Source organism: Carcharodon carcharias, chromosome 17 (assembly GCF_017639515.1).
Source record: "Carcharodon carcharias isolate sCarCar2 chromosome 17, sCarCar2.pri, whole genome shotgun sequence".
Lineage (NCBI taxonomy): Eukaryota > Metazoa > Chordata > Chondrichthyes > Lamniformes > Lamnidae > Carcharodon > Carcharodon carcharias.
This window is the reverse complement of record NC_054483.1, coordinates 94,025,152-94,049,566: the sequence shown is the minus strand read 5'-3', so window position 1 is coordinate 94,049,566 and position 24,415 is coordinate 94,025,152. Positions and strand designations below refer to the sequence as shown.

Below are 24,415 nucleotides of genomic sequence, written 5' to 3'. Positions count from 1 at the left end.
ACTGCGTAGGCCTTAGTTGGACAATTCTGAGCATCACACTTAGATGGGATATGGAGGTTTGCCAGAATGTTACCAGGGATGATGAACTTTAGTTATGATGAGAGATTGGAAAAGTTAGGATTTTTCTCTTTGACACAGAGAAGATTAGGAGTATCCCAACAGATGTTTTCAAGATGTTGAGAGGTTTGACAAAGCAGACAGTAAAAAATTATTACCTCTGGTGAGTGGACCAATAACCAGAGATCATGGATGTAACTTTATTGACATAAGATCTAGAGGGGAGATGAGGAAAATTATTTTCATTCAGAGTTGTTGGGATATGGAACACTTTACCATAAAAGGTAGTGGAATCTGATTGTATAAATAATTTTAAAAGAGAGTTGGATGGGTTCTTGAGGATGAGGAATTTATGGGCACAAAGTAGGAACATGAGATTTAGCATGGCTGCTCTTTCAAAGAGCCAGCACAGGCATGATGGGCTGAATGATCCCCTTCTGTTCTTTTACACGTCTGTAATTCAATGAAATCCCACACTGGAGTTTAGGCTGACAACTTAGTGCAGTAGTGAGGGTGCTGCATTGTTGGAGATACTGTCCTTCAGATGTCATTAAACTTTCGGTTGGGTGTAAACAATCATGTGACAATGGTTAAAGAAGAGCAAGAATCCTTACCAAGATTCATTCTACAACCAATGCTTTTGATAAAAAAATGATCTAGTCATTTATCTCATTGCCATTTGTGGGATTTTGCTGTATGTAATTTGACTGCTCTGTTTATTTACAACAATGATTAAAATCCAAAATCCACTTTATTAGTTGCAAAGAATGCCTTGTGGATATGTAAGATGCTGTATAAGTACAGTAGAAACTTTCTTTCCTTCAATAGATACAATTATATTTTGGGGCTGGTGAAGAAGATGGAGCCTCTTTGAATTATCAAATCAATTTGAAACAATCCAGTTTTATTCTCATAATTTTTTTTGCAAAACAAATGAGAAGGGCCTATCTTGGGTCAGGTTTGACTTTTATAGGGGGCAGTTGTTGTTTGGTGTGAAGAACAGCTTCCTGTATGCAGCTTTGGTAATGACTAGATTTGGAGGTTCCATTTTCCAATTAAGCAGATTTTTAAACTACAATGGAGTCAAAGGTAATGGGGTCAGGCAGGAAAGTGAAGTTAAAGCCTCAATCAGATCAGCTTATTGCATGGCGGAGCAGGCTCGAGGGGCCTACTCCTATTTCTTATGTTGTTATTTGGGCTCAGAGTAGACGGTGCTGTCAAGATTAAGGAAGACCAAGCATTAAGAATATCAATGTTTATGTGCTCGATATCAACACTGAAACCACCAATGATACCAGATTCCCGCAACCAGAGCGAGCTTACTTTTAACACTCAGCTAAGACTTCAAAAAGATTTGCAGTACATCATAATGAGTGATGCAATTTCAAAAATATCTTGCAGCTAACATCAGATCTGTCAACATTGGGAAGATAAATGAATTTAACATTTATGATCTGCTGGAGTGAAACAGACTATAAACCTAATTAATAAATAGTCAAAGAGTTATTGCAGCACAGAAAGAGGTCATTCAGCCCACTGAATCCACGTTGGTATAATAGGAAATTCAGCATCTAAAATAATGAAAATAGCGAGATTTGTTATTCTTTTTAAGAAGAAAGCCTGGTAACTTGAAGACTTTTCATATTAAATGTATTTAAGACACTCCGACTATGGAGATTTTGTCAGAAACTGCTAATACAAGAGGTAACTTCAACAGTTCACTCACCACTACACATTGCTGACATTGCTCAGAGAACATTTTTAATTAAGTGCCAATATGCTGGATAGCACCAGCAAAACATCCTAGGATACAGAAAGTTTGAAATACAAATATATTTAAATTTAAGTAGTTTGCTATATGAGAGCTGGAAAAAACCATAAATATGCTATGCTGCACCTACTAATTTCTCAACCTGGGCAATCTTGTTAGCTGACGCATGTTTCAGTTTCTTTTGTTCACCTGCAACGCAAACCACACTTGTGAATTCTGACTTCAATATTTGAGTGGTGCCTCGCCTTCCATATTCTTAATATTCACTAGGTAAAAAAATGCACTACACACTCAATATACATCCTTGAATTATTTTTAACAGTAACAAATTGAAAATAACAAGATTTGTTTTTTTAAAAAAAAACACCTTGTTGCTTGATGACATTTCCTGCTAAATGTATCTAAGACCTTCCGATTATGGAGATTTTGTCAGAAGTTGCCAACAAGAGGTAACATCAACAGTTCACAGGTGGGAATTTGATGCTGATGAAAGGGGGCTCCATTTATATATATATATATAGATATGATGTTTGCAATGTGAATCAGGAGGCCTTGTAAACTAGTCACCCTTCAGTGTGTTCAAAATAGGGAATCATTTTCCACTTGCTGCTGCTCCTTGACACAAAATTGCGGTTGGTGTGCAATATTCAAACAGGAAGACTAGCAGCGATTTTGACGGAAGTCGCCTGTAACATACCGCCGCCCCATCCCCCGGCAGCGCCTCCCCCAGCCCAGGGCCGCCGCTCGGCCGCAGGAACCCGGCGTCTCCACAACAACAACAGCAGCAGAATGCCCGGATGGGACTGTCATGGCGGCTCATAGTGACCCTCACACCACTTTCCAAAAATGGTAAGAATATTGCGAAAACTTGCTTTGCTTTTATTTTTTTAAAAAAAAATACCCACCAGCCAACAAAGTGACAAGAGGGAGGGGGGAACCCCTTCACTTCCAACCCCCGCCTGTCAGCCGCCGGGGGGGTTATCCCCCCCCCCCCCCCCCCCCAAAAAAAGGATTCCCATCGCCACCACTGAAGAAAATGTCGGCTCACTTGCACCAGCCGTGGGCGGAGGACATTTTCGGGCTGAGAGTAAATAGTGCAGCCGATAAACTGTCGGAAAGTGCAGATACGTGGAGGCCTGGAGTCGAACGGACGGCCAAAGGGCTTTGGCGTCGCCGTTGTAGTTTAAAGCGATTGTCCGAGGGCTCACAGCGCTCGGCTAAAAGGAAATCCATCCACCAGTTTTTTAATTCCGCCTTAGTGTATACGTCCGCCATTTTGACGGCGGGGATAAATAGATTTCTATTCGTGATTCTCGGCCTCGGATCAAGCCCCAGTGAAATTAAGTCAGGATACTTAATAATTGCAAAATAAACTCTGCTGTCCAGAGTATTTTGATTCTCCGTTGCGGTCCAGTCGAGAACTTTTCAAAGCATTTACCGCCGAATAGTCTCATGTAAGTAGATGGATCTGAATTGTACTTGTTCACCTTGAAATTGTTTCAGTTTAAAATGTTCGCTTTAGCTCGTTGGTCGTTTTGTGTGCGACACGTGTAAACTGTGACCAGGGCTGATGAAATATAAATGAGCTACATATGGACATTTAACGTTTTTAAAAATAAATTGTTGAGTTGTCACCAAATTCGGTACATTGTGCATTGGTAGTTTTGTAATTCGATTAATTTTCACCAAAACCCCATGTTTTGACATTATTTATGATAATGGGGCATCTGTGCAATTTTTATTAATGTATGGTGCTCATGCTTTTAGAGAAGTGATGTTAAAAACCTGAAGGTTTAGTATTTTATCACCATTGTTGGCTAATGTTAACAATAAACATCTTAAAAATAGTTAAAATGCTATCTATTGGAGCTTGTGCTATTTCCAATACTATTAAATTGCTTTAGCAAAGTGGTGTGAGAATTTACTAATCTACTGAATTGAATCGTCTGGAATTTTTCCACAGATCCAATGAGGTTACACTCTTTTACCACCCATTTCTTCCCCCCTAGAAAGTGAGAGTTGTTATTGGAAATTAGCATTGACAGGTTTGGATTACATAAAAGAAAACATTTTTTCCCCCTACAGTTGAAAACTAAAACGTTGATTCAACATCAGTTGGGTTACTTAATGGGGTGTGAGAATTTTCACTTCTCTCTTTCCTCCACCTAGCACACCCACAGCACACATCTGAGATCAGGAACTCCATAGAGTTAACAAGGATTTGTTCCAAACTCCTTTAATTGACAATTTGGTGCCTTTGTTATTTCTAGACTTGACCGTTCCAGTGCACTCTTGTCCAGCCTCCCATCTTCCATAAACTTAACTGCTATGTGAAACACATTTGTCCACACCCTAACTTGCATCTAGACCTGTTCACCATCATCTTCCTGTGCTTGCTGGCCTACATTGAATTCTGTTTGAACAATGCTTTGATTTTAAAATTCTCATTCTTGTTTTCAAATCCCTCTATCTTTGTCAACTCCTCCAGCCCTACAACGCCCCGCCCTGCTGCCCTGAGTTTGTGGATGATGTGCCAGGAAAAAGCAGCTCACTTGAATGGCACCTCATCCACAAATGTTCATTCCCTCCACCAACGACACACAGTGGCAGCAGTGTGTACCATCTACAAGAGGCATTTCAGGAACTTACCAAGGCTCCTTGGACAGCACCTTCCAAACCCACGACCACTACCATCTAGAAGGACAAGGGCAGCGACACATGGGCACCCCACCTGGAAGTTCCCCTCCAAGCCATTCTCATTATCCTGACTTGAAAATATATTGTTGTTCCTTCACTATTGCTGGTTCAAAATCCTGGAATTGTCTCTAACAGCACTGTGGGTATACCTACACCTTATGGACTGCAGCGGTTCAAGAAGGCAGTTCACCACCACCTTCTCAAGGGCAATTAGGGATGGGCGATCATACTTTCAGCACCTTTAGATCTTGAGTTCATTCCACAAACTCTCTGATTCTCTTTCCTCCTTTAAGACTCTCCATAAAACTTCCCTCTTTGATCAAGCTTTTGGTCATCTGCCCAAATATCTCCTTTCTTGGCTCTGTTTCAAACTTTGATACATTCCTGTGAAACACCTCAGGACATTTTGCCACATTAGAGGCACTGTATTAATGCAAGGTGTTGTTATTCGGTGTTATGCCACCAAGTAGTATAAAAATGTAAGGCCAGGCTATAGAAATGCAATGTTAATGTTTTCAAGTTGCTGATGTGACTTGAGTACGTCAAGTTGGTTGTTCAAGAAATTGAATTTGTGTGAAAACTCACCAGTATGCGCTTCTTCAAATAAGATATTTTATAAATTAATTTCTTGAAAATAGCATTCAAGGTTTCTCAATGGCGCAATAATTTTTCTAAATGAAAGCCCACTGCATGTAAAAAGATATCTTGTGTGAAGTATTTAATACTTGTATGAGAAATAGTTTACAAACACTTGTTTAAAATGAATCCTTGGGTGGAATTTTTCACCCATTGACTGGGTGAAATATTAGACCCACAAATAATCCTTTAATAATGTCTCTATCTGAAAAAACATTCTTACTTTCCTTAGTTTTGAAGCGGGATCATAATCAAAATAGGTTCAGGCATGTTAGTTGTCTATGCTATAAAATAATTTAAAGCTGAACATCTTGGAGTATGAAACCTACATTTCTTTTGAGGCAAGTAATTGGATAATAAGTGATATCTTGATTTGTAGTTATGCTTGAGGATTGTGTGAAGAAATGCTTCAATTACATAGAAAGTAAAATGTATTATGTTTTTGTTTTAAAACTAGTTTTGGTGTGTTACAAAATGTAAGATATAACTGAAATATAGCTTAACTTTTTAAATTGCTTTGGATAGATAATTGTGGATATATTATGGGCAAATATATCTAAAACTTAAGTTTCTGGGGTACACTTCGGCTGCTTTAGATAATTTGAAGGCATGAAGCCTGCACAATTGCCCAAGTCACCGACACATTGATGGCCTTACTGCCTTTAGGCCCATCTGAATAAAGCTGGAGCCAATGCTTATGCCTGGTTTCAAGTTCACTTTGTTGTAGGATTGCCCTTAATGACTGTTTAACAGTACCTTGTTGAATAATTCCATTACTGAAACAATAAAAAGAATCATTGCTAAGTGATAGGTGCCTATCTAGAGGGCAGTCTTTATTTGGCAAGGAGCAATCAGTAGTGCAATATGTTTTTTCAGGTTTTAAATATTGAATCTTACAATGTATGAATGATGATAATTTCCCCTTCCTTATCTCCTTACTTACCTGAATATATAGTGATCCACAAGAAATATGCTGCTTCAGTTCAAAATGGGTGAGAAAGATATGGAGGATTTCCCATTTACATTGACTGCCCAAGGTCTTGGTTCACAAAGAAGGCCTGCTGATTACTGCTCTAGGTTGTGTGCTTTCTTCAATCCCACCCTTGTGCATCTGACTTTTCAGAATGGCTGTCAGGTTGATGAGGATGCTGAAACCTTTGTTGGGAGAGGGGGTTCTTGGCTGGAGCAGCCAGTTTTTGTTCAAGGTATTTTCTTTGGTTATGTAATACCTGTGCAATTAATTTCCATTCCTTATCAGTCTTAAAGCTGAGAATACATAAAGTTTTTGAGTATCAATTGGAATTAGATATCAAGTATTTAGCACATCTAGTTAAGGAAAATAGGTTTATCTAGGAACACTAGTGGATGTGGAGTGTGGGTCCTAGTGTTGGTAATGTTGTAGAGCAGCAATGCGAGAAAGAACAAAATGGTGAGTTGGGGGTGGGGGCAAGGTGTTTCCTGTCTTTTAAATCTACATTTCATGGGCAAGAGAGATGATTGACATGGGAACACAGATTTGGAGAACGGGAAATATCAGGTCTAGATATTAAGGGCAGAAAATGAGAATGAGATGGGGGTGCAGTCAGGCAGATAGCGATCTGCTGCTGCCCCATTCTCCATTTTAATTTGATATTCTGTCCACTGCCCCCCCCCCCCCCCCCCCCCCCATCCGTTTATATGTTTAATGGTAGCTGGTACTTTTAATTTAAATTCACAGTTACCTCCTTTAATGTTCAGCACATTGGTAAACTTTGTTTTTAAATGAGTTGTTTTATCAGTGGCCTCTGCTTACCTGTGTACCTTAATTTTTCCTGCTATGAGTGCTTTCTGTAACAAAACCAGTAACATGCTTTATGCTATTGTTTTATAATGTTCTAGCTTATTCTTGCTTTTAAATCCTACTATTGTACTAGCAGTTTCTATTATGTATTGTTTTACAGTATAATGCCACAGATTTGTTTGCACAAATAAAATATTTCCAGATTGTACAAGTTTTGAATCCTCATGCAGCACTATTAGAGATCATTTATTTATGAAATATAAAAATGATTTCTCTTTCTACCCACCCCCACCTTATTTCTTCTGTGGTTGTTTTGGTATTTTTGATTTTTTTCATTGGAAAAAAAATAGAAATATGTTGTCTAATTGTTTAATAACTTTTTTAATTTAGGTTTAAAAAGCCTCAGATTGAAGCTACTTAATGGAACAGGCATTTAAGATGTGTACTAAAGTCAGTTAAGTAGGTTTTTTTGAATATTTAGTCTGTCTATCAATAAAGAGTCTCTTGTCTCATCACTCTTGTCTCATTCTAAATGCCCATTAATCCTGGATGGCTTTCTTTCATTCATGGGATGTGAATGTTGCTGGCAAGGCCAGCATATTTTGCCTGTCCTTAATTGCCTTTGAGAAGGTGATGATGAGCTGCCTTTGTGAACATCTATAGTCTGTGGTCAAGATACTTCCACAATTTTAGGTAGGGAGTTTCAGGATTTTGACCCAGCCACAAAGCAGGAAAGGCAATATATTTTCAGCTAGGTCTTGCATGTAGTGGATGGCAAATGCACCTGCCGGCCTTGTCCTTTTAGGTGGTAGATGTCTCAATTTTGGTAAGAACCTTTGGCAGGTTGCTGCAGTAAATCTTGTAAATGGTACACCTTGCAGCCCTGGTGTGCCAGTAACAATGGGAATGAATTTTTAAGGTGATGGATGAGTGCCAGTCAAATGGGGTGCTTCACCCTACATCGTTTTGACCACCTTTAAGTGTTGTTGGAGCTGTGTTCATCCAGACAAGTGGAGAATATTCCATCATACTCCTGACTTCTGTTTTATAGTTGATGGACAGGCTTTTGGGAGTCAAGAGGTGAGTCACTTGCTCCAGAATATCATACCTGTGACCTCCATGTAGGTGGCTTGACCAGTTAAGTTTCTAGCTAGTGGTGTCCTCCTGCTGTTGGAGTGGGAGGTACGGGGGGGGATATGTAATTGTAATGTTATTGAATATCAGGTGCAGGTGATTAGATTCTGTCTTGTTGGAGATGGTGTTTGCCTGGCATATAAGTGGCATGAGTGTTATTTACCATTAATCAACCCCAAGCCTGAATGTTGCTTAGGTCTTGCCTGCATGTGGTCATGGACTGCTTTGTTATTTATATGATTTGTGAATGGAACTGTAATCACTTGTGAATATCTCTACTTCTGACCTTATGTTGGAGGGAAGTCCATTGAAGCAGCTGAAGATGTTTGGTCCCAGGTAGAGGAACTCCTGCACTGATGTTGTGGTTCTGAGATGATTGGCCTCCAGCAACCACAATCATTTTCCCTTATGCTTGGCAGTTTTTCCCCGATTCCCATTGACGTTAATTTTACTAGTGCTCTTTGATTCTGCTATCTGTCAAATGATGCCTTGATGGCGAGGACTTCCACATTACCCATGTAATTCAGCTCTTCTGTTAATGTTATGACCAAGGCTGTAATGAAGTCTGGAGCCAAGTGGTCCTAGTAGAAATCAACCTGTGCATTTGAGAGCAGGCTGTTTTTGAGTAAATGCCACTTGATAGCACTGTTAACAAGACCGATCATCACTTAACTGATTGAGAGTAGATTGATGGAGTGATAATTGGCCAGATTGGATTTGTCCTGCTTTTTGTGGGCAGACATACTGGGGCAATTTTGCAGTCTTATCTGGTCTAGTGCAGTAACTGTACTGAAACAGCATTATTCAAGATGCAGCTAGTTCTGGAGCACAAGTTTTCAGCACCATGGATGTGATATTGTCAGGGCCTATAGCCCTCACCGTATCTAGTATACTCAGCCTTTTCTTTATCACATGAAATTAATTGAATTAGCTGAAGATTGGCTTTTATGATGTTGGAGATCTTGGGAGGAGACAAAATTGGATCATCCAATTAGCAGTTCTGGCTGCGTGCAGTTGCAGAGCCTTTTCTTTTGCACTGGTGTTCTGGGCTCTGCCAGCATTGAAGTTGTTTTGTAGCTTCCTCTTCCTGTTTAATTGTCCACCACCATTCGTGATTGGAAGAGGCAGGACTGAAGAGCTTTGATCAGATCCGTTAGTTGTGAGGCTCTGGCTATTGCATGCTTTAGCATGTTTTGTGGTCCTGTGTTCTCCCTTCACCAAATTGGCACCTCATTTTGAGTATGCCTGGTGCTGCTTCTGGAATGCTCTCATACACACAGCATTGAACTAGAGTTGATCCCCTGACTTGATGGTAATAGTTAATATGCTGAACTATGAGATTTAAGATTATGGTTGAATACAATTCGGTGGATGATGGTCAAAAGTACCCAATGGATGCCTAGTTTTGAGCTGCTGGATTTGTTCTGAATCTATTCCATTTAGCATGGTGGTAGGGCTGCACAATGTGATGGAGGTGTCTTCAGTGTGAAAATAGGACTTCATCTCCATGAGGAAAGTGTGGTGGTCATTCCTAGCACTGTCATGGAGAAACACATCTGTGACAGGTAAATGGATGAGTTCAAGTAGGTTTTTTTTCCTCCTTGGTTCTTTCACCATCTGCTGCAGATGTAGTCTGGCAGTTATGTCTTTCAGGGCTAGGTGTGTTGTGTTGCTACCAAGCCACTTTTGGTAATGGACATTCAGGACTCTATCTACAGTAGATTCCATGCCCTTGTTGCCCTCATTCAGTGCTTCTTCCAAGTCATGTTCCAGATGGAGGAAAATTTATTCATCAGCTGAAGCAGGGAGGCAAGTGTAGTAGGCAAGAGATTTAGAAAATTGCATTTTTTAACCTTTTCTTCCCAAACGGGGGAGGAGTTAGTTTTATTAATAGTCCTCCTGGTGAATCATTGATGGGGAATAATTCAGAGGAACATCGATCTGAAAGCTTAAATCTGTTTATTTCTCCACATGCACTGTCTAATCAGCTGAGTATTTCCAACATTTTCTCTTTTTTTCTTAAATGTCTGGCATCTGTAGAATTTTGCTTTTGTTTGAGCCCATTGTCCAGGCTTGGCCCAGCAATGAAAAACTTGTTCAATTTAAATCCAGTGTTGGCTGGAATCCTTATCCTGGCTAGATGAAGTTAAGAAAACCTGCTGATGAGAATAGTGTAGTGTATTTTTATTCATTTTCTTGTTTGAGAGTTCTCTGATTAGTTGAATTAAGGTGAGATTTGATTGATGTTACTTTTTACCTTCATCGTTAATTGCCTATAACATAAAACAGCCTAACAGTTTATGCCTGACCTCATATCTCAAATATTTCAGCATCCTTTGGAAGGATTCAAGAAGTGCATGGGAGAACACATGCAAAATGTACAATATAGAGTTCAGATCACAAAAAAGGCCGACGTTAACTTTCATATAAATTATGTCTTGGGCAACATGGATGTATTCTTGAACCTAGTTTGCATGTGTTAAATGGATTCAACCAGATGAAGTACGAAACAAGACTTAGACCTTTTCCTTGACACAATGTTTATTCACAGGATGCAGCCTTACAAATCTCTGCCTCCTAGCTGCGATCCCAGTCCTTAATCAAACAATGCCTATCACCTATGTATCTTTAACACAATCAAGATTCCCCTTTCTTTCCTCCTTTAAACAAAAAAAACTTTATAACATACAAAGCAATTAAGAATGTTTTTCCATAATTCTTATAACTCATCATAACACAAGATATCATTTTTCTAGAACATGATTCGTGTCAACCCATTTTATTTTAGCAATCTCTCTTTTTCCAACACTTCCTTAGTAAAGTCAATCCACAGTCTTTTTTCAGTGACGCCCTCTGCTGAATGAACATTTATCCCAAGGAGAGTGGTTGTCCACATAGCATTCTGCGGGCAAACCTTTTTCAGAATGTCCCTTGTGTAGTATTTTCTTCAGAATATTAGATAAATACAATTCATATCTATTGCTTCTACCAGTGCTTCTGCAGCTAGGGTGCTTTTAACCACCCTTTTTATTTTCTTGGCTTCCTAAGTCAAGAGGTAACACTACATTTTTTCCAATTTTCCCACTAAGAATATGATAAACCACCCAGAAGATGGGAAGCATGACTAAGAAGGACTAACTTTGTACCTTTTGGGTCACCCAAGGCAGGAAAATTGAGAACATAATTACCCTGAATTGAATTTAGGTTTTATTTGCCCTGAAAACCACCTCAGCTGTAGCGTGTTTCATAGTACTAAGTTCTTTTATGTCATAATGGCATCGGGTATTATCTGAGTGAAAAGACAGTTTAACTGTCCAATCCATCATCTCAACTGGTCTATTTCTTCCTTGAATGCAAGATCATCTTTGTGAGTATCTGGTCCAGTTTAATCGGGATATGATTAGCACTTTCTAGAAATGTTTGATTCAAGGTTGCTCCTGACCTAGTCTGATTAATGTCTAACCCTACATATTTAAAGGCCCCTGAAGCCTGACTTTCAATCTTAAATTCCTCTTTCCTTATCTATAACAAATTGTTCAAATTCTGCAGAACCTCCCCATAGAAGATCAACTACGTGTATCATGAAGATGCCTGCGATGGAACAGTAGAACCTTACTGCATCTGCTTTCAGCTGATAACTTTTAGCGAGAGACCTAATCAAGAAATAACATAGCCTCAATGCATCATTTAATCCATAAACACATTTGTTTAACTTCTATAGTTTCCTGTCACCTTTAGGTGGTTTCAATAACACTTGAAATTTTTCATCCTGTAAATATGTGCCTTTTACATCAATCGACTTGCATTTCCAAGAATATGTGGCTAAGAAAATCTTCAAGATTGCTTTTTTTGTTGTGGGAGAGTCTACTCTTAACACCTTGATCATTAGGTGTCTCTTCAAAAACCCAAGTCACTGGTCTTGCCACTAGTCTTAAATGTTCCATCAGGAAATATTTTTTCTGTGCATATCTACCTGTGTGATAAAGCTGGCTGTCCCCTACCTAGTACTTCAGAGTGTGCACCAAATTCTTTCCAACTATCCAACTCTTTTGTTGTGCGTCTCTCAATTTATCTACTAATTTATTTGTAGGCAACAAAACATCCTGATTATAAGGGCTTCTACTTCTAGTGGCATTCCTAGTTCATTCTAGAATTCTTGTTCTAGCCAAACTATGGCCTCTGCTTGCCTTCATTCTGGACTACTGTTACGTGACCTTTCCCTCCTGTGATTAGAGGTTCTGTTGCCAGTATGTGATCTTTTCCTAAGTCCAGAATCACTTCCAGATTCCCTATTGGAACTTGCACTGCATTTTCTAGCTTTCCACATTTTTACCTCGTTTTGCTATTCCATCGATCTTACTGTTTGTCCATCTTCTTGAACATTTAGCCAATGTTTGTATTTGCCAATGGGTTTTTCCTGCTCTCCTTAACAATGGTTGCATCCCTCCATTCACATGCCCCTTGCATGTATGTTACCATAGTGCCAGTTTTCGGTGGTTAACCTTTTGGAACGAATAGCTCTATCTTGTGTATTGGTATCATATTGTCTATCATCATCAAGCCCCAGATCTACTGTATTCTGCTCATAACTGTCAAGTGCAGGGTGCCTCATCACCTAATTGCTCGGATTCTGCAAGTTTATAATCAATCCCAATTAATCTAGATGATGTACCCAATTAGTTTGACTGCCATGTTGGAGAATTACTGTCTTTTCATCACACCGTATCACTTTACCTGTGCCTTTTTCATCGATGGCTTGCTCAGCAGCTAGGGTATCTCACTAGATAATTGATCTGCACTTATAAAGTGACTTATCGCAGCAATTCTACAAGGAATCATCACTCTTTTTGGTGACTTTAAAGTGTTGTCACCTCCAAACCTGAAGCATATAAACATATGAATTAGGAGCAGGAATAGGCTACTCAGCCCCTCCGCCATTTAATAAGAACGTGGCTGACCTGATTGTAATCTCAACTGCACGTTCTTGCCTACTCCCATTAACCTTTCACCTTCTTGCTTAACAAGAATCTATCTGCCTGTGTTTTAAAAAATATTTAAAGACTCTGTTTCTGCCACCTTTTGAGGAAGAGATTTCCAAAGACTCTTTCTTGACTCTCAGAAAAAAAATTCTCCTTATCTATCTTAAATGGGCAACCCCTTATTTTTAAATAGTGACTCCTAGTTCTAGATTCTCCCTAAAGAGGAAACACCCTCTCCACATCGACCCTGTCAAGACCCTTCAGGATCTTATGTTTAAATCAAGTTCCCTCTTACTCTTCTAAACTCCAGCGGATACAAACCTAGCCTGTCCAACCTTTCCTCATAAGGCAACCCTTCCATTCCTGGTATTAGTCTAGTAGATCTTTTCTGAATTGCATCCAATGCATTTATATCCTTCCTTAAATAAGGAGACCAATACTGTACACACTACTCCAGATGTGGTCTCACCAATGCTTTGTATAACTGAAGTATACCTGCCCATTTTTGTATTCAGTTCCCCTCGCAATAAACAACAACATTCTGTTAGCTTTCCTAATTACTTGCTGTACCTGCATTCTACATACTTTGAGATCCATGCACTAGGACGCCCAGATCCCTCTGCATCTCAGAGCTCTGCAATCTCTCTCCATTTAGATAAAATGCTGCTTCATTTTTCTTGCCAAAATGGACAATTTCACATTTCCCACTTTATACTCCATTTGCCAGATCTTTGTCCATTCACTTAATCTAGCTATGTCCCTTTGTAGCCTCCTTGTGTCACTTTCCTACCTACCTTTGTGTCATCAGCAAACTTAGCAGCCATACCTTTGGTCCCTTCATCCAAGTCATTTATATAAATTTTAGGCCCAGACTTATCCCTGTGGCACACCGCTTGTTACATTTTGCCAGCCAGAAATTGACACATTTATGCCTACTCGCTAGCTCGCTAACAGAAAACAAGCTTATCCATGCCAAATTGTTACTCCCTATACCATGAGCTTTTATTTTCTGCATTAACCTTTGATGTAAGCATGTAGAACTTTCATATTCCTTGACCTTACTTTAATCCTTACTGCTTAGTGAATCCAAATACTATTTCATCCAGTCTGTTCCATATATGTGGATATGCAACCATTGTCGAAAACTGCTCAATTAAATGAATCCACGACAAGTACACATTACCGGACTGAAGCTTCTTGTGACCAGTACAGGCCCCTCAGACTGATCAATATCATCCCCACCCCCTTTCCTATCCCCCTTTTTTCCAATAATTTATATATATTTTTCTTTTCCCACCTATTCCCATTATTTTTAAATGTATTTCCATCCATTGTTTTATCCATACCTTTTAGCCTATTTCGATCCCTTCCCCCCACCCCACCCCCACTAGGGCTATCTGTACCTTGCTCGTCCTGCTTTCCACCCTTAATGTTACCATTAGCATGTATCTTGGCTAATGTCACCACCGTCAACACCTTTGTCCTTTTGTCTATGACATCTTTTGGCTATCTCCACCCCCCTATCACTGGCCCTCTATCCAGCTCTACTTGTCCCACCCCCTCTTAAACCATTTTATATTTCACCTCTTTTCTATTTTTCTTTAGTTCTGATGAAGAATCATTCGGACTCAAAACGTTAACTGTGTTCCTCTCCGCAGATGCTGTCAGATCTGCTGAGTCTTTCCAGGTATTTTTGTTTTGGATTTCCAGCATCCGCAGTTTTTTGCTTTTATAATATCATCATCTTCCTCTTCTGAACCTTCTGTTTCAAACCCAGTTGTTCCATTTTGGACAATTTTTACCCCACAATGGTATTTTGAATCACATCTAAAACAAGTTTTAATAATTACCTGGGCATTCTGGGGTTTGTTCTTCTATTATTATTACTCTATTCCAGTTGTCTGCCAGCTCTGCTAAAATATCTCCATCCTCCTTTTGTAATGACTACTGCGCCCCATATCTGAATTGTCTCAATGCCGCGAGCATTGAATCCTGTGTTTTGTGAAGCTGCCAAATGTCCCATTTGTGCCACGAAGGCTGCTGGAAACTACTGTTTTCCGAGGAATGTTTGTTATGCTTCAAACATCTGATCCAAAAGAGTGTCTCTTTCAGAGAATCTAACTGCGGTTAAATCCAGGAACCTGTCCATGTGCAACAATACTTTGCACCTGATCCTGCTTTTTATAGAAAGCAACAGTGCCAAGGTCATATGAGAAGGATGTAACCCATGTCCACATGTCTATTTCATTTTTTCCTTTGATCATAAAGCTCCAATTCTGAGAACACCAATGGGAAATTATACTATGACACTTTACACTTAGTTTCAGCCATTCTTCTCAAAAGTAACTCCAATCATCTGTCTGAAAAGAAAATCTTAGCTTCCAATCTTCATCTTCAGGTAATTATTTTCTGCTACCATGTTAAATGGATCCAAGCCAGATGGTGAAGTGCAAAACAAGATACAGATCTTTTCCTTGATAGGTTTATTCACAGGATGCAGCCTTATGGACCTCTGCCTCCTAGCTACTACCCCAGTGTCCCATGACTCTCTTTATACTCTTTTTTAAAACATATTGGGGACTGAGAGCCCCTTTAAAGGGGTTGACTGTCATTATATTTGATCCGAGTCCTTAATCACTGTATATTTTAACGACATAAGCAATAAACTATTAACAGCATAATTGGAGAGGTCAGTGCTGCTGAAGTGAAGAGAATAGAGTAGACCCAAAACTTGTAACAATATATTTTCATTTGCTAGCTGTATTTCTCAACAATGCTTAAACATGCATTAAAGCTTTTTTGTAGCCAGAGCCTCCCAAATTTTGGTTCAGTTTAAACATTTTGTCTTTTTAGATAATTTGGAATAATGCACCAGAAGTTTTGAATTACACAATATCACTGTAGCTCTTGTTCATGAGAATTATTTAGTTCAGTGCATCGGAGTCTGTCTTTTATGCAGTAGCTCAATTGAAAAGTATTTTTCTTTATTTTTACAGAATGATCATCACATGAGGAGTAATATTCTATGGCCTAATTTTGCCTGAGCTCACATCTGAAGAAACGACTTTTCTGAGACCTACTGTGACATGCAGCAATTGGAGAGAAGGCATCTAACAAGTCTCTACAACATCATTGATTAACATTCCACAAAATTGAAATATGCAATCTGACCAGAGAAATTTTGCACAAATCAGTGATGCAAATGCTTTTGTAGATTCAAATAGCAAGAAGTGTTGTAGAAAGAAACTAAGTTTGCCTACAGGAAATTTTTTACAAAAGGACAAAGGATTTGTAGCACAAAAGTGTGCACGGTCTTCATCTATACCTTCAGTGACTGTGAATAAACATGTGAATAAAGAGTCTTCGCAAGAATTGAAATTGAAACTTAAAAATGCAAAAGTTGTTCTGTCAAGATTAGATGTGAAAAAAAAGATCTCTCCATACTTACTTGTAAATCAAAGTAAAACATCACTAAGTAGAAGCCAGACTGCAAGGAAATCCCTGAGGAGAGAAAGCTTAGCTCAGGTGGACCATCGGGTTATTTCTTTCAAGGATAGTTCTGTGCAACAGTCATTGGGTGAGACATCTAAAACTTCAGAGGGGGTAGCAAAAGCTGTATTAGTAAAGGTTCTACGTTTTAGTTGTGAAAAATGTAAAGACGGTGCTGAATACAACCCAAAACAGTTACTGAAACATTATCAGGAATTGCATGCTGCAGACTTACCTGTATATCCCTGTGAGTTGTGTAGTTTTACTGCTAATGATTTTCAGACACTGAGCCAACACCGATTGAAACATCGTACTCCTCTTCTTAAGTGTGAAGTTTGCAACGATGGTAAAATGTATACTCTACAAGAGCTGAGAAGGCATTTAAATTGGAAACATGGTGTAAATGGTAATTTTCGCTGCGAAAAGTGCCGATTTTCTACTAAGGATCAAGGCACTTTTATTCAGCATATTCACCGACATGATGTGATTCAGTACAAATGTGGTAAATGTGAGCATGTAAGTTACACAAAAGGTGAGTTTCAAAGACATCTTGTTGTACACACAGGTGCATTTCCATTTTGCTGTCAATACTGCAAATATGGTGCAACACGTAAAGACTATATTATAAAACACATTAATGCTGTCCATAAGGGTCTGGCCGAGGGTAGCAGTTCAAAAACAGAAATGGATCCATGCCAAAAAGGAAAATTGAAGAATTCAGCGGGTCTCAAACTTGTTCTGAAAAGATACAAAAATGGGGTGTCTCGGAAAGCTCAATGGAGGAAAAAAAGGCACATCCCGAATTTGGCTCCTACAAAGGATAATGCTAAGAGATCTGATGATGCAACAAAGAAAGTCAGCTATCAAGAACAACAGTCTCGACCAGCTGTAGTCTCACATTCGAATGAAGAAGTAGTTAGTCCTAAAGATATCAGCGCTGAGAAAGATGAAATTCCAGGACCAAAGCCAACAGCTTCTACTAGCTCTCCACAGAAGACAGCCGATGTAAGTGGTTCTAATCAAAAAGGCAGTAAGGTAGTCTCTCCTCGGGCCCCTGTTGTAATACTAAAGAACAATAAATTATCAGTGCCACCTAATTATAGTGCTCAATTTATGGGCTTCAAAGTAGTAAGTGGCAAACAACATTTAGTAATAAAGCTAATGCCTACATGCAAACAAAACTTAAGTGCTTCAAATTCTCAAACCCTAGCCAGTAATGGCAACTCTCTCTGTTTGCCTCAGAATGCAGGAAATTCAAACGTTAGATTACCTGGTACAAATGCATCAAGTGTGAATGCGCAGTCCATTAGATTATCAAATCTTTTCACAAGTCAGCCTCGTGCATTCATGGTAATGGATAATTCTGCGGAATCAAAGATGCATACTTCAGGACCTCAGGTATCTCACGTATCTTCTGTAACCAATGGTAAATTTACTCAGGTTAAAACATTAGAACCATTGTTTGCAGGCATGAGCTCATCTCAAACAGGAAAATTATTACCAACATCTTCATCGAATCTAACTGAGGCTACAGTAAATAAGGATATGCCAGATAGCCAGGTTATACAAAACAAGACGACAACTTCAGTAAAATCTTCAGTTTCAAATAATAGCCCAACACGGACATTAGCATCTTCAACCATCAGCCAGATTGCAATCCCTTTGAGGCAATACTTAAATGAGCAGACATCCAGTGGAAAGAAGATGTCTCAGTCGGATTGTGATGCCTCATTACAGTCCATAAACGGCACCCATTTGCCTTTTATTCACAATTATGCTAAGGTGAACATTTCTACTTCAAAACAATCTGGTGGTTTGATAGTACAAGGAGATAATTCAAAGACAGGAATGATTTCACAACAATCAGAAGCTGTTCCTCAAAGTTCCTTTAAGGCTGAATCAAGCTCTGGACAGCCACACAAAGTAGAAGCTAGTGGAATTCAAGTGTCAAATCTTCAACAACTACAATGTATTGTAACTTCTCAAGCCTCTATAATTCCAAAATATGGTCTATTAAATGGAAAAGTTTCAACAGCTGGTGTTTCAATTTCCAGCAAACCATCATTTACAAACGTTCCTTCCCACGTGCTGCTTGGCTGTCGAAATCCAGGTGGCCAAGGTTTGAATGAACTTAATTCACCTATACTTCTGCAAATGCTAGAACCTTCTGAAATAGTTAATGAAGAATCTGATGCAGAGAGCAAATTGGTGTCATCAAAAAACATCCCTATGTCATCTACATTATGTACAAGTTCTGCTACATCAAATTGTAATTTCCTTTTTACTTCAAGTGAACTGGGCGCTGAAACTCTAAACATACAATGTGATGAACTCTGTAATAATTCTATGGTTAATTATAACCTTAATTCTTGCAGTGCACTATTAAATGCAACTGCTTCAGAACAAAGTATCTGTCCTATCAATGTAAAGGAACCTAACCAAGTTAATTATGAGAAATGTTTGTATAATTTGAATAATTTCCATGCTACAGAAGTACCAATATCAGGCATGTGCCAGTCTGCAGCGGAGGCTGAAGCATTAAAAAAAGTCACTGTCAGAAGTTGTACGACAGTGCAGAGCCAACAAGAACTTAGGGAATGTAATAGTAATTGGTCTCCAAAAGATTGGGCCTGTGATTCCGAGGCAAATACTAAATTGCAAAATACGGAAGAGGATGAAACAATTTCAGAATTATTTTTAGAAAAATCAAATTGTAGGAAAGTAGATGTAGAGATGATGGACTCCTATACCAAAGATAACATGAATCAGACTGTCTCTGCTGAAGACTTTTTGGAAGAGCAAGTTAGTGATTCTGATGGCAGTGTGTCCCCAGTAATGCCTAGAATCACATCTGTGTTCTCATTGCGGACTGGGGATGGAATGAGTTGTTTGGCTCCTGAAGAAAATCAGTTACTACTTAATGCATTGAAGGGTACGTCCATATTTGGTGATGAAAATCCTTGCAGTGAACCACAGTGTCCCAAAAGTAGTCCAACTAGTTTTCTAGAGAGACAGACCAGTACACATACTGCAACAAATAAAATGGCTTTACATAATTATTCTATTAAGGAAGAGTCTTGGGCTATGCAGTTGGACTCTCTAAATGATAGCTGTGTTTTAGATAATGAGAAATGTCTTGGTGAGAGAAGTGTGCCGCAGACTCCACCTAAATCAAGCAGTTGCATGCCACCAAATGTTGAAAAGCTGAATACACTGTTAAAGACTCATTCTGCTGAAATAATTAACCAGCAGTTGATAAAGGATGCAATTCGTACTTCTGCTAATGGAGGCAGTAACTCATCTGTAGCACCTGTTGCACTTTTGGGACCTTTACGCCTTGCTGGCATCACTAAGCCGCTTTTAATCCAGCCATCACAGAAAGGTTCTGCAGTGCCCTTGCATTTGACAAAGCAATCCCGCTTGCAAGTAGTTTCTGGGGGATCAATTCCACAAACAAAAGTTGTTACTGGAAACTCTGCCTCCCTGCCAGATAAGGGGCCTGGCTTGATACTTACTTTCAGTAATGGAACACTTGGTGCAGTTGCTAGCATTGTTTGCGGTGGTAACCCTCCGATATTGGATAGTACACGTGCCAGTATGCAAGGACAAACACTGGTAACTGACAAAAGTCGACAAAATACATGTCCATTAACGAGTAGTTCCAGAGTAGGTTGTATGAAGACCACACCAGTAAATGTTTTGTCTTCCAAAGACTCTTTACCTAAAGGTTCAGTTTCTGCAGTGTTTGATCATCATTCTTATGCAAAGCTTGCTTTTGATACTAATGACAGCCATTCGGCTGAGAAAGGTTCATTAAATATAAATGGTCAGGATGCACATTTATGCGGTGAACAACTTGAAAATGTTAAATCAACTGTATCAAATAATTCATTGTCATTTCCACTGAGACAGGAGGTTGGTTTGGGTAATGAGGGCATGCAGACAAATAGAAGTACTGAAAATGAACCAGACCAACAAACTGTTGTGCTTCAGTGTATTATGCAGAAGAAACCTACTGGGGTTACAAGTGAAGAAACGGTAGCCAATTCTAGTTTCATGCCTGAAGAAAATGGACCACTTAAGAAGATTTTATTGCGATTTGTTAAAAGTTCTAATGGGGAGTCTGGGATGAAGGGCAACCAATTTCTGAAAAATCCAGTGGCATTTCACAATGATGCAGCAGGCAGCTTTACTAAGCCTTTACAGCAACCAACTCAGGCTGTATTGTTTACTGGTGGCTCTCCATGTATCCTGTTACCAGTGAGTAAACCTGTGCCCTCAATTCCTGCAAATGATGGCATCCCTCCCCAAATCCATGCTCAGGCTTCCCTTAAACTTCCCATTCCTCCAGCTCTCCGAAGTTCATCAATTCGTTCTGCTGAGAGAAGAAATACCAATAAAGCCTCTTCAGTTACTTCACAGAGGTCTGCAACAAAGTCAAACTGCCGATGGGATAATGAGAAATCTGATGAACTGTGGCAACCACGCAAGTCATGTAATGAAAATTTTGTATTCAGATACAGCAAACGATTAAAAAACAAGTTGGAGAATTCTGAAAATCCACCAAAGATGGTAACCAGTAGCTTCAGTCAGCTTAAAGGAACAGAAGAGAGGGAACAAAACAAACCACCTGAAGTTAACAATATGGCATCTAGTCGTAGAATTGTGAAAACCCTAAGGCTTGTACCTTTTGATCATGGGCAGCTTATTAGATGCCCTAGAAGAAATCAGCCTGTGATAGTGCTTAATCATCCTGATGTTGATGTACCTGAAGTGGTTAATGTCATGAAAACCATTAAGAAGTGTAAAGGAAATGTTCTCAAAGTAGTTTTATCAAAAAGAACAATTTGTGCTTTGTTGAATTCTTGCAGCAGTGTGCAAGTAGCTACAAAAGGGTTCCTCATCAATCAGTGCAAAAAGATAAAACCAGTGAGCCCTGTGAAAGAAAGATATGTACTGAAGTTAAAGTTGAAAAAGACAAGCAAGAACAATTATCAGATTGTGAAATCCATTTCAAGTAAAACTATTGACGCTAAATTCAGCTGCTGGTTTTGTGGCCGAATATTTGATAACCAGGAGGATTGGGTGGGTCATGGTCAACGACATTTAATGGAAGCTACGAGGGACTGGAATATCTTGACTTGATAGTGGATTAAATGCCTGAAAAAGATCCAGGACTCTGAAAGTGATGTGTGATTTTTATGTTTTACGTATGTCCAATTCATTAATGCACCACTTCAGTTGTTAATGTGAATTTACTTTGAGAGGAACTGTTAGGGGTATGTCTTCTGGAACCTGAATGATGAGAATGTTCAAACCTGAATGTACTGAAGGCTTTTATAGAATGTTAGTAGTGTTTTCATAGTGGGAACTGTTTGTAACAGTGGTTTTGGCACAGTATTGGGATTTGCCTAATACTATAAATAACTGAATAAATGCACTCTTCAGAATCACTTCAGAGAATTTGGTGCAAATAACAATATTTTTAAAGTTTTTGATTTTTTATTTTGATCTAAAATCTTCAGTAAGGAGGGGTATTACTGTTTGTGGTAGAAATGTATATTATGATAGTTGAGAATTTTGGCTCAATCAATTGTATTTTGCCCTAATTTACATGTGCTGCTTAGCACAATTGTGTGTTGGACTCAGCAAAGACAATCATTTGTACTTCTAACCTCTGTTTGCTATATGATGAGAATAAGTTACCACAAATGATTAAACAAACTTTTTAGATTTAGAAACAGTCAACACCCAGTTTTCTGCTGTCCTGATTACTCTCTATGCAGTGAATTGTAATAAAATGTAGAACATATTTGGTACTTTTTTCATTTAATACATTTATTTTGTATCTTTTTATGTACATGCAGCGAGGTAAGCAGTGCGGTTGGGATAATTCATGTATTTGGTTTCCCTTTGTGTTTATTATTGTCAATAAGGTATCCACGTCCTTAAAGTGAACCAGAATTTTGCTCGGATATATCTTGAGGCACACACTTTTCAGGAGATGTATCACTAGCATGCTGCAATGACCCCATAAAGCAGCAACTCATTTTTTGCACTCCTCATGTGGCCTTAAAGGAGGGTCGTGTGTGGCTGTAAGTTCAATGTGTGGCAGGTGTAGAGTTATTGCAGGACCATGGCAAAAGAGGAAGAGATTGGGATTAATTGGAGATAGCCCTTTCAAAGAGCATCATGAACTGAATGGTCTCCTCCTGTGCTGAGATACAATGATTCTATGACACCATTGGTGTAAAAATCAATAATTGGGATGAGATCTGAAATGCTATAAATGTCAGGATGGGTGCACACACCAGGTGCCCTTGACCACCCCAGGCACAGAAAAATTTTGGCTGGTTTGCTCATTTAACCTATGCACTGTTTTCCACCTCTTCAAACTAACAGATGCCAATGTTAAGAGAGGGAGTTATGGATGAAAAAGAGGTAGGTTTGTATATAGTTCTTTTATCTCTGGTAACATAATTTGAAAACAAATGCAAATTAATATGGATACAGTTTGCTCATCTGTCTTCGTATTATCTTTTGAGTAGCTGCTTGCAATTGAGTCTGTCTGGCCTGCTTGTCCTGTTTAAAGTGTGCATTTATTGGTGATCTGTCCAAACTATTATAATTCAGTAGTCTTCTTCCTCTGCACCCTAAATTGACTGTGAAACACTGAAAATTGTGCAGTGGCAGAATTTATACTGTTTAATGTAGAATACAGTTCAGTAGTCTGAATTTGGTATTCCATGTAGGATTTCTATTCCTGCAGATGTGAAAGGTACTAGTAGTTTGCTAGGTTTCTGATATTTGGAAGGGGCAATATTACAGAAGTGTTCTATTTTTCTATTAATTGTAAAACCATGCCTACTTGTAAAGAAAACCTGTGTTTTTATAACAAAGTATAAAAAAGGCAAATATTTATGTAACATTAATAACTTGGGTTATATTTTTACAGTAATGGTTCTTTGCTGTACTAAGCAGTTTATAAAGTAAACCCTGGTTTTGAAACACCATTTCGTTGACTAGTAAATGCACCAAAAGGAATGTTAGATTTGGAATTTGTTTAATGTAGGCAGGTTTTTTGCTTCAGTTTTTAGTATGTGTTTCTAAATAAACCATTGCTTGCTGGAGCTGAAATTGGAATTTTTTTTTTTTATATATTGGAAATGGATTTGAGTGAGTTCCAAATAACCAGTGTCAAAACCGTAATACTTTTAAAAATATATATATTTTATAGCTATGCACTACCAATATTGGGTTATTTCTTTCAAGGTCAGCTTTTACAAATGCACGCTATTTTGAATACATCTATGTACATTTTCTTCAGAAATAAAGTTAATTAAAACAACTTGTGATTTTTCTTCTCTTGCCTACCTGTCATAACCATATACATTTAAAGAACCTATTAAAATATAATGAAGTATGAAATAGGTTGCATCAGTTATTTGGGTTTGTAGAAGCTCAAGATTGCAATAAATTTCAGATTTACATTGCTCCATAACAAAACTTGCTGCTTAACCACACAATTAAATGAGAATTCCTGCTGTTAAAAATGGTTGTTTATTCTCAATGCAAAGCCAATATAAGGAAAAACAAGTAGTTTTCTTTTTAGAATTTGCAAGACTTGAAAAGATCATTGAAATTTTAGTTCCAGTAGCTAGGAAGTGCCTTTTCCGTGAAAAGTTTCCAACTGTTCAAATTTTTCATTTTTTTAATAAAATGTTGAACTATTCAACAGATAACTTGATGTCTGGGATCCATAACTGAAATATTAACATCTTTGTCTATACAATACTGACCTGTGTTTTGTTTCAGATTCCTAGCATCTGCAGTGTTTTCATTTTTACTCTTCAAAATTTATTCAAAATCAGC

At 38.6% G+C, this 24,415-nt stretch overlaps 1 protein-coding gene across 9 annotated transcripts; it reads left to right on the top strand.

Moving 5' to 3' along the window:
* Positions 1-2,541: 2,541 nt before the first annotated feature.
* On the top strand, positions 2,542-23,891 carry LOC121289846 (zinc finger protein 518A). 9 transcript variants are annotated; one of them, XM_041209749.1, is made up of 4 exons: positions 2,921-3,282; positions 3,792-3,840; positions 6,117-6,366; positions 16,051-23,891. In XM_041209749.1, the coding sequence occupies exon 4, from the start codon at positions 16,214-16,216 to the stop codon at positions 21,686-21,688; it is 5,475 nt and encodes a 1,824-aa protein (XP_041065683.1). In that variant the 5' UTR covers positions 2,921-3,282; positions 3,792-3,840; positions 6,117-6,366; positions 16,051-16,213; the 3' UTR covers positions 21,689-23,891. The 9 variants fall into 9 exon arrangements, with proteins under 9 accessions (XP_041065681.1, XP_041065682.1, XP_041065679.1 ...); XM_041209747.1 differs by lacking the exons at positions 2,921-3,282; positions 3,792-3,840; positions 6,117-6,366 and adding exons at positions 2,542-2,677; positions 7,332-7,391; XM_041209748.1 differs by lacking the exons at positions 2,921-3,282; positions 3,792-3,840; positions 6,117-6,366 and adding exons at positions 2,542-2,677; positions 7,332-7,400.
* The last annotated feature ends 524 nt before the right edge of the window (positions 23,892-24,415 follow it).

Excerpts from the sequence above, each read along its gene's own strand:
- LOC121289846 (XM_041209745.1), top strand. The coding sequence starts at position 16,214 with ATGCAATCTGACCAGAGAAATTTTGCACAAATCAGTGATGCAAATGCT.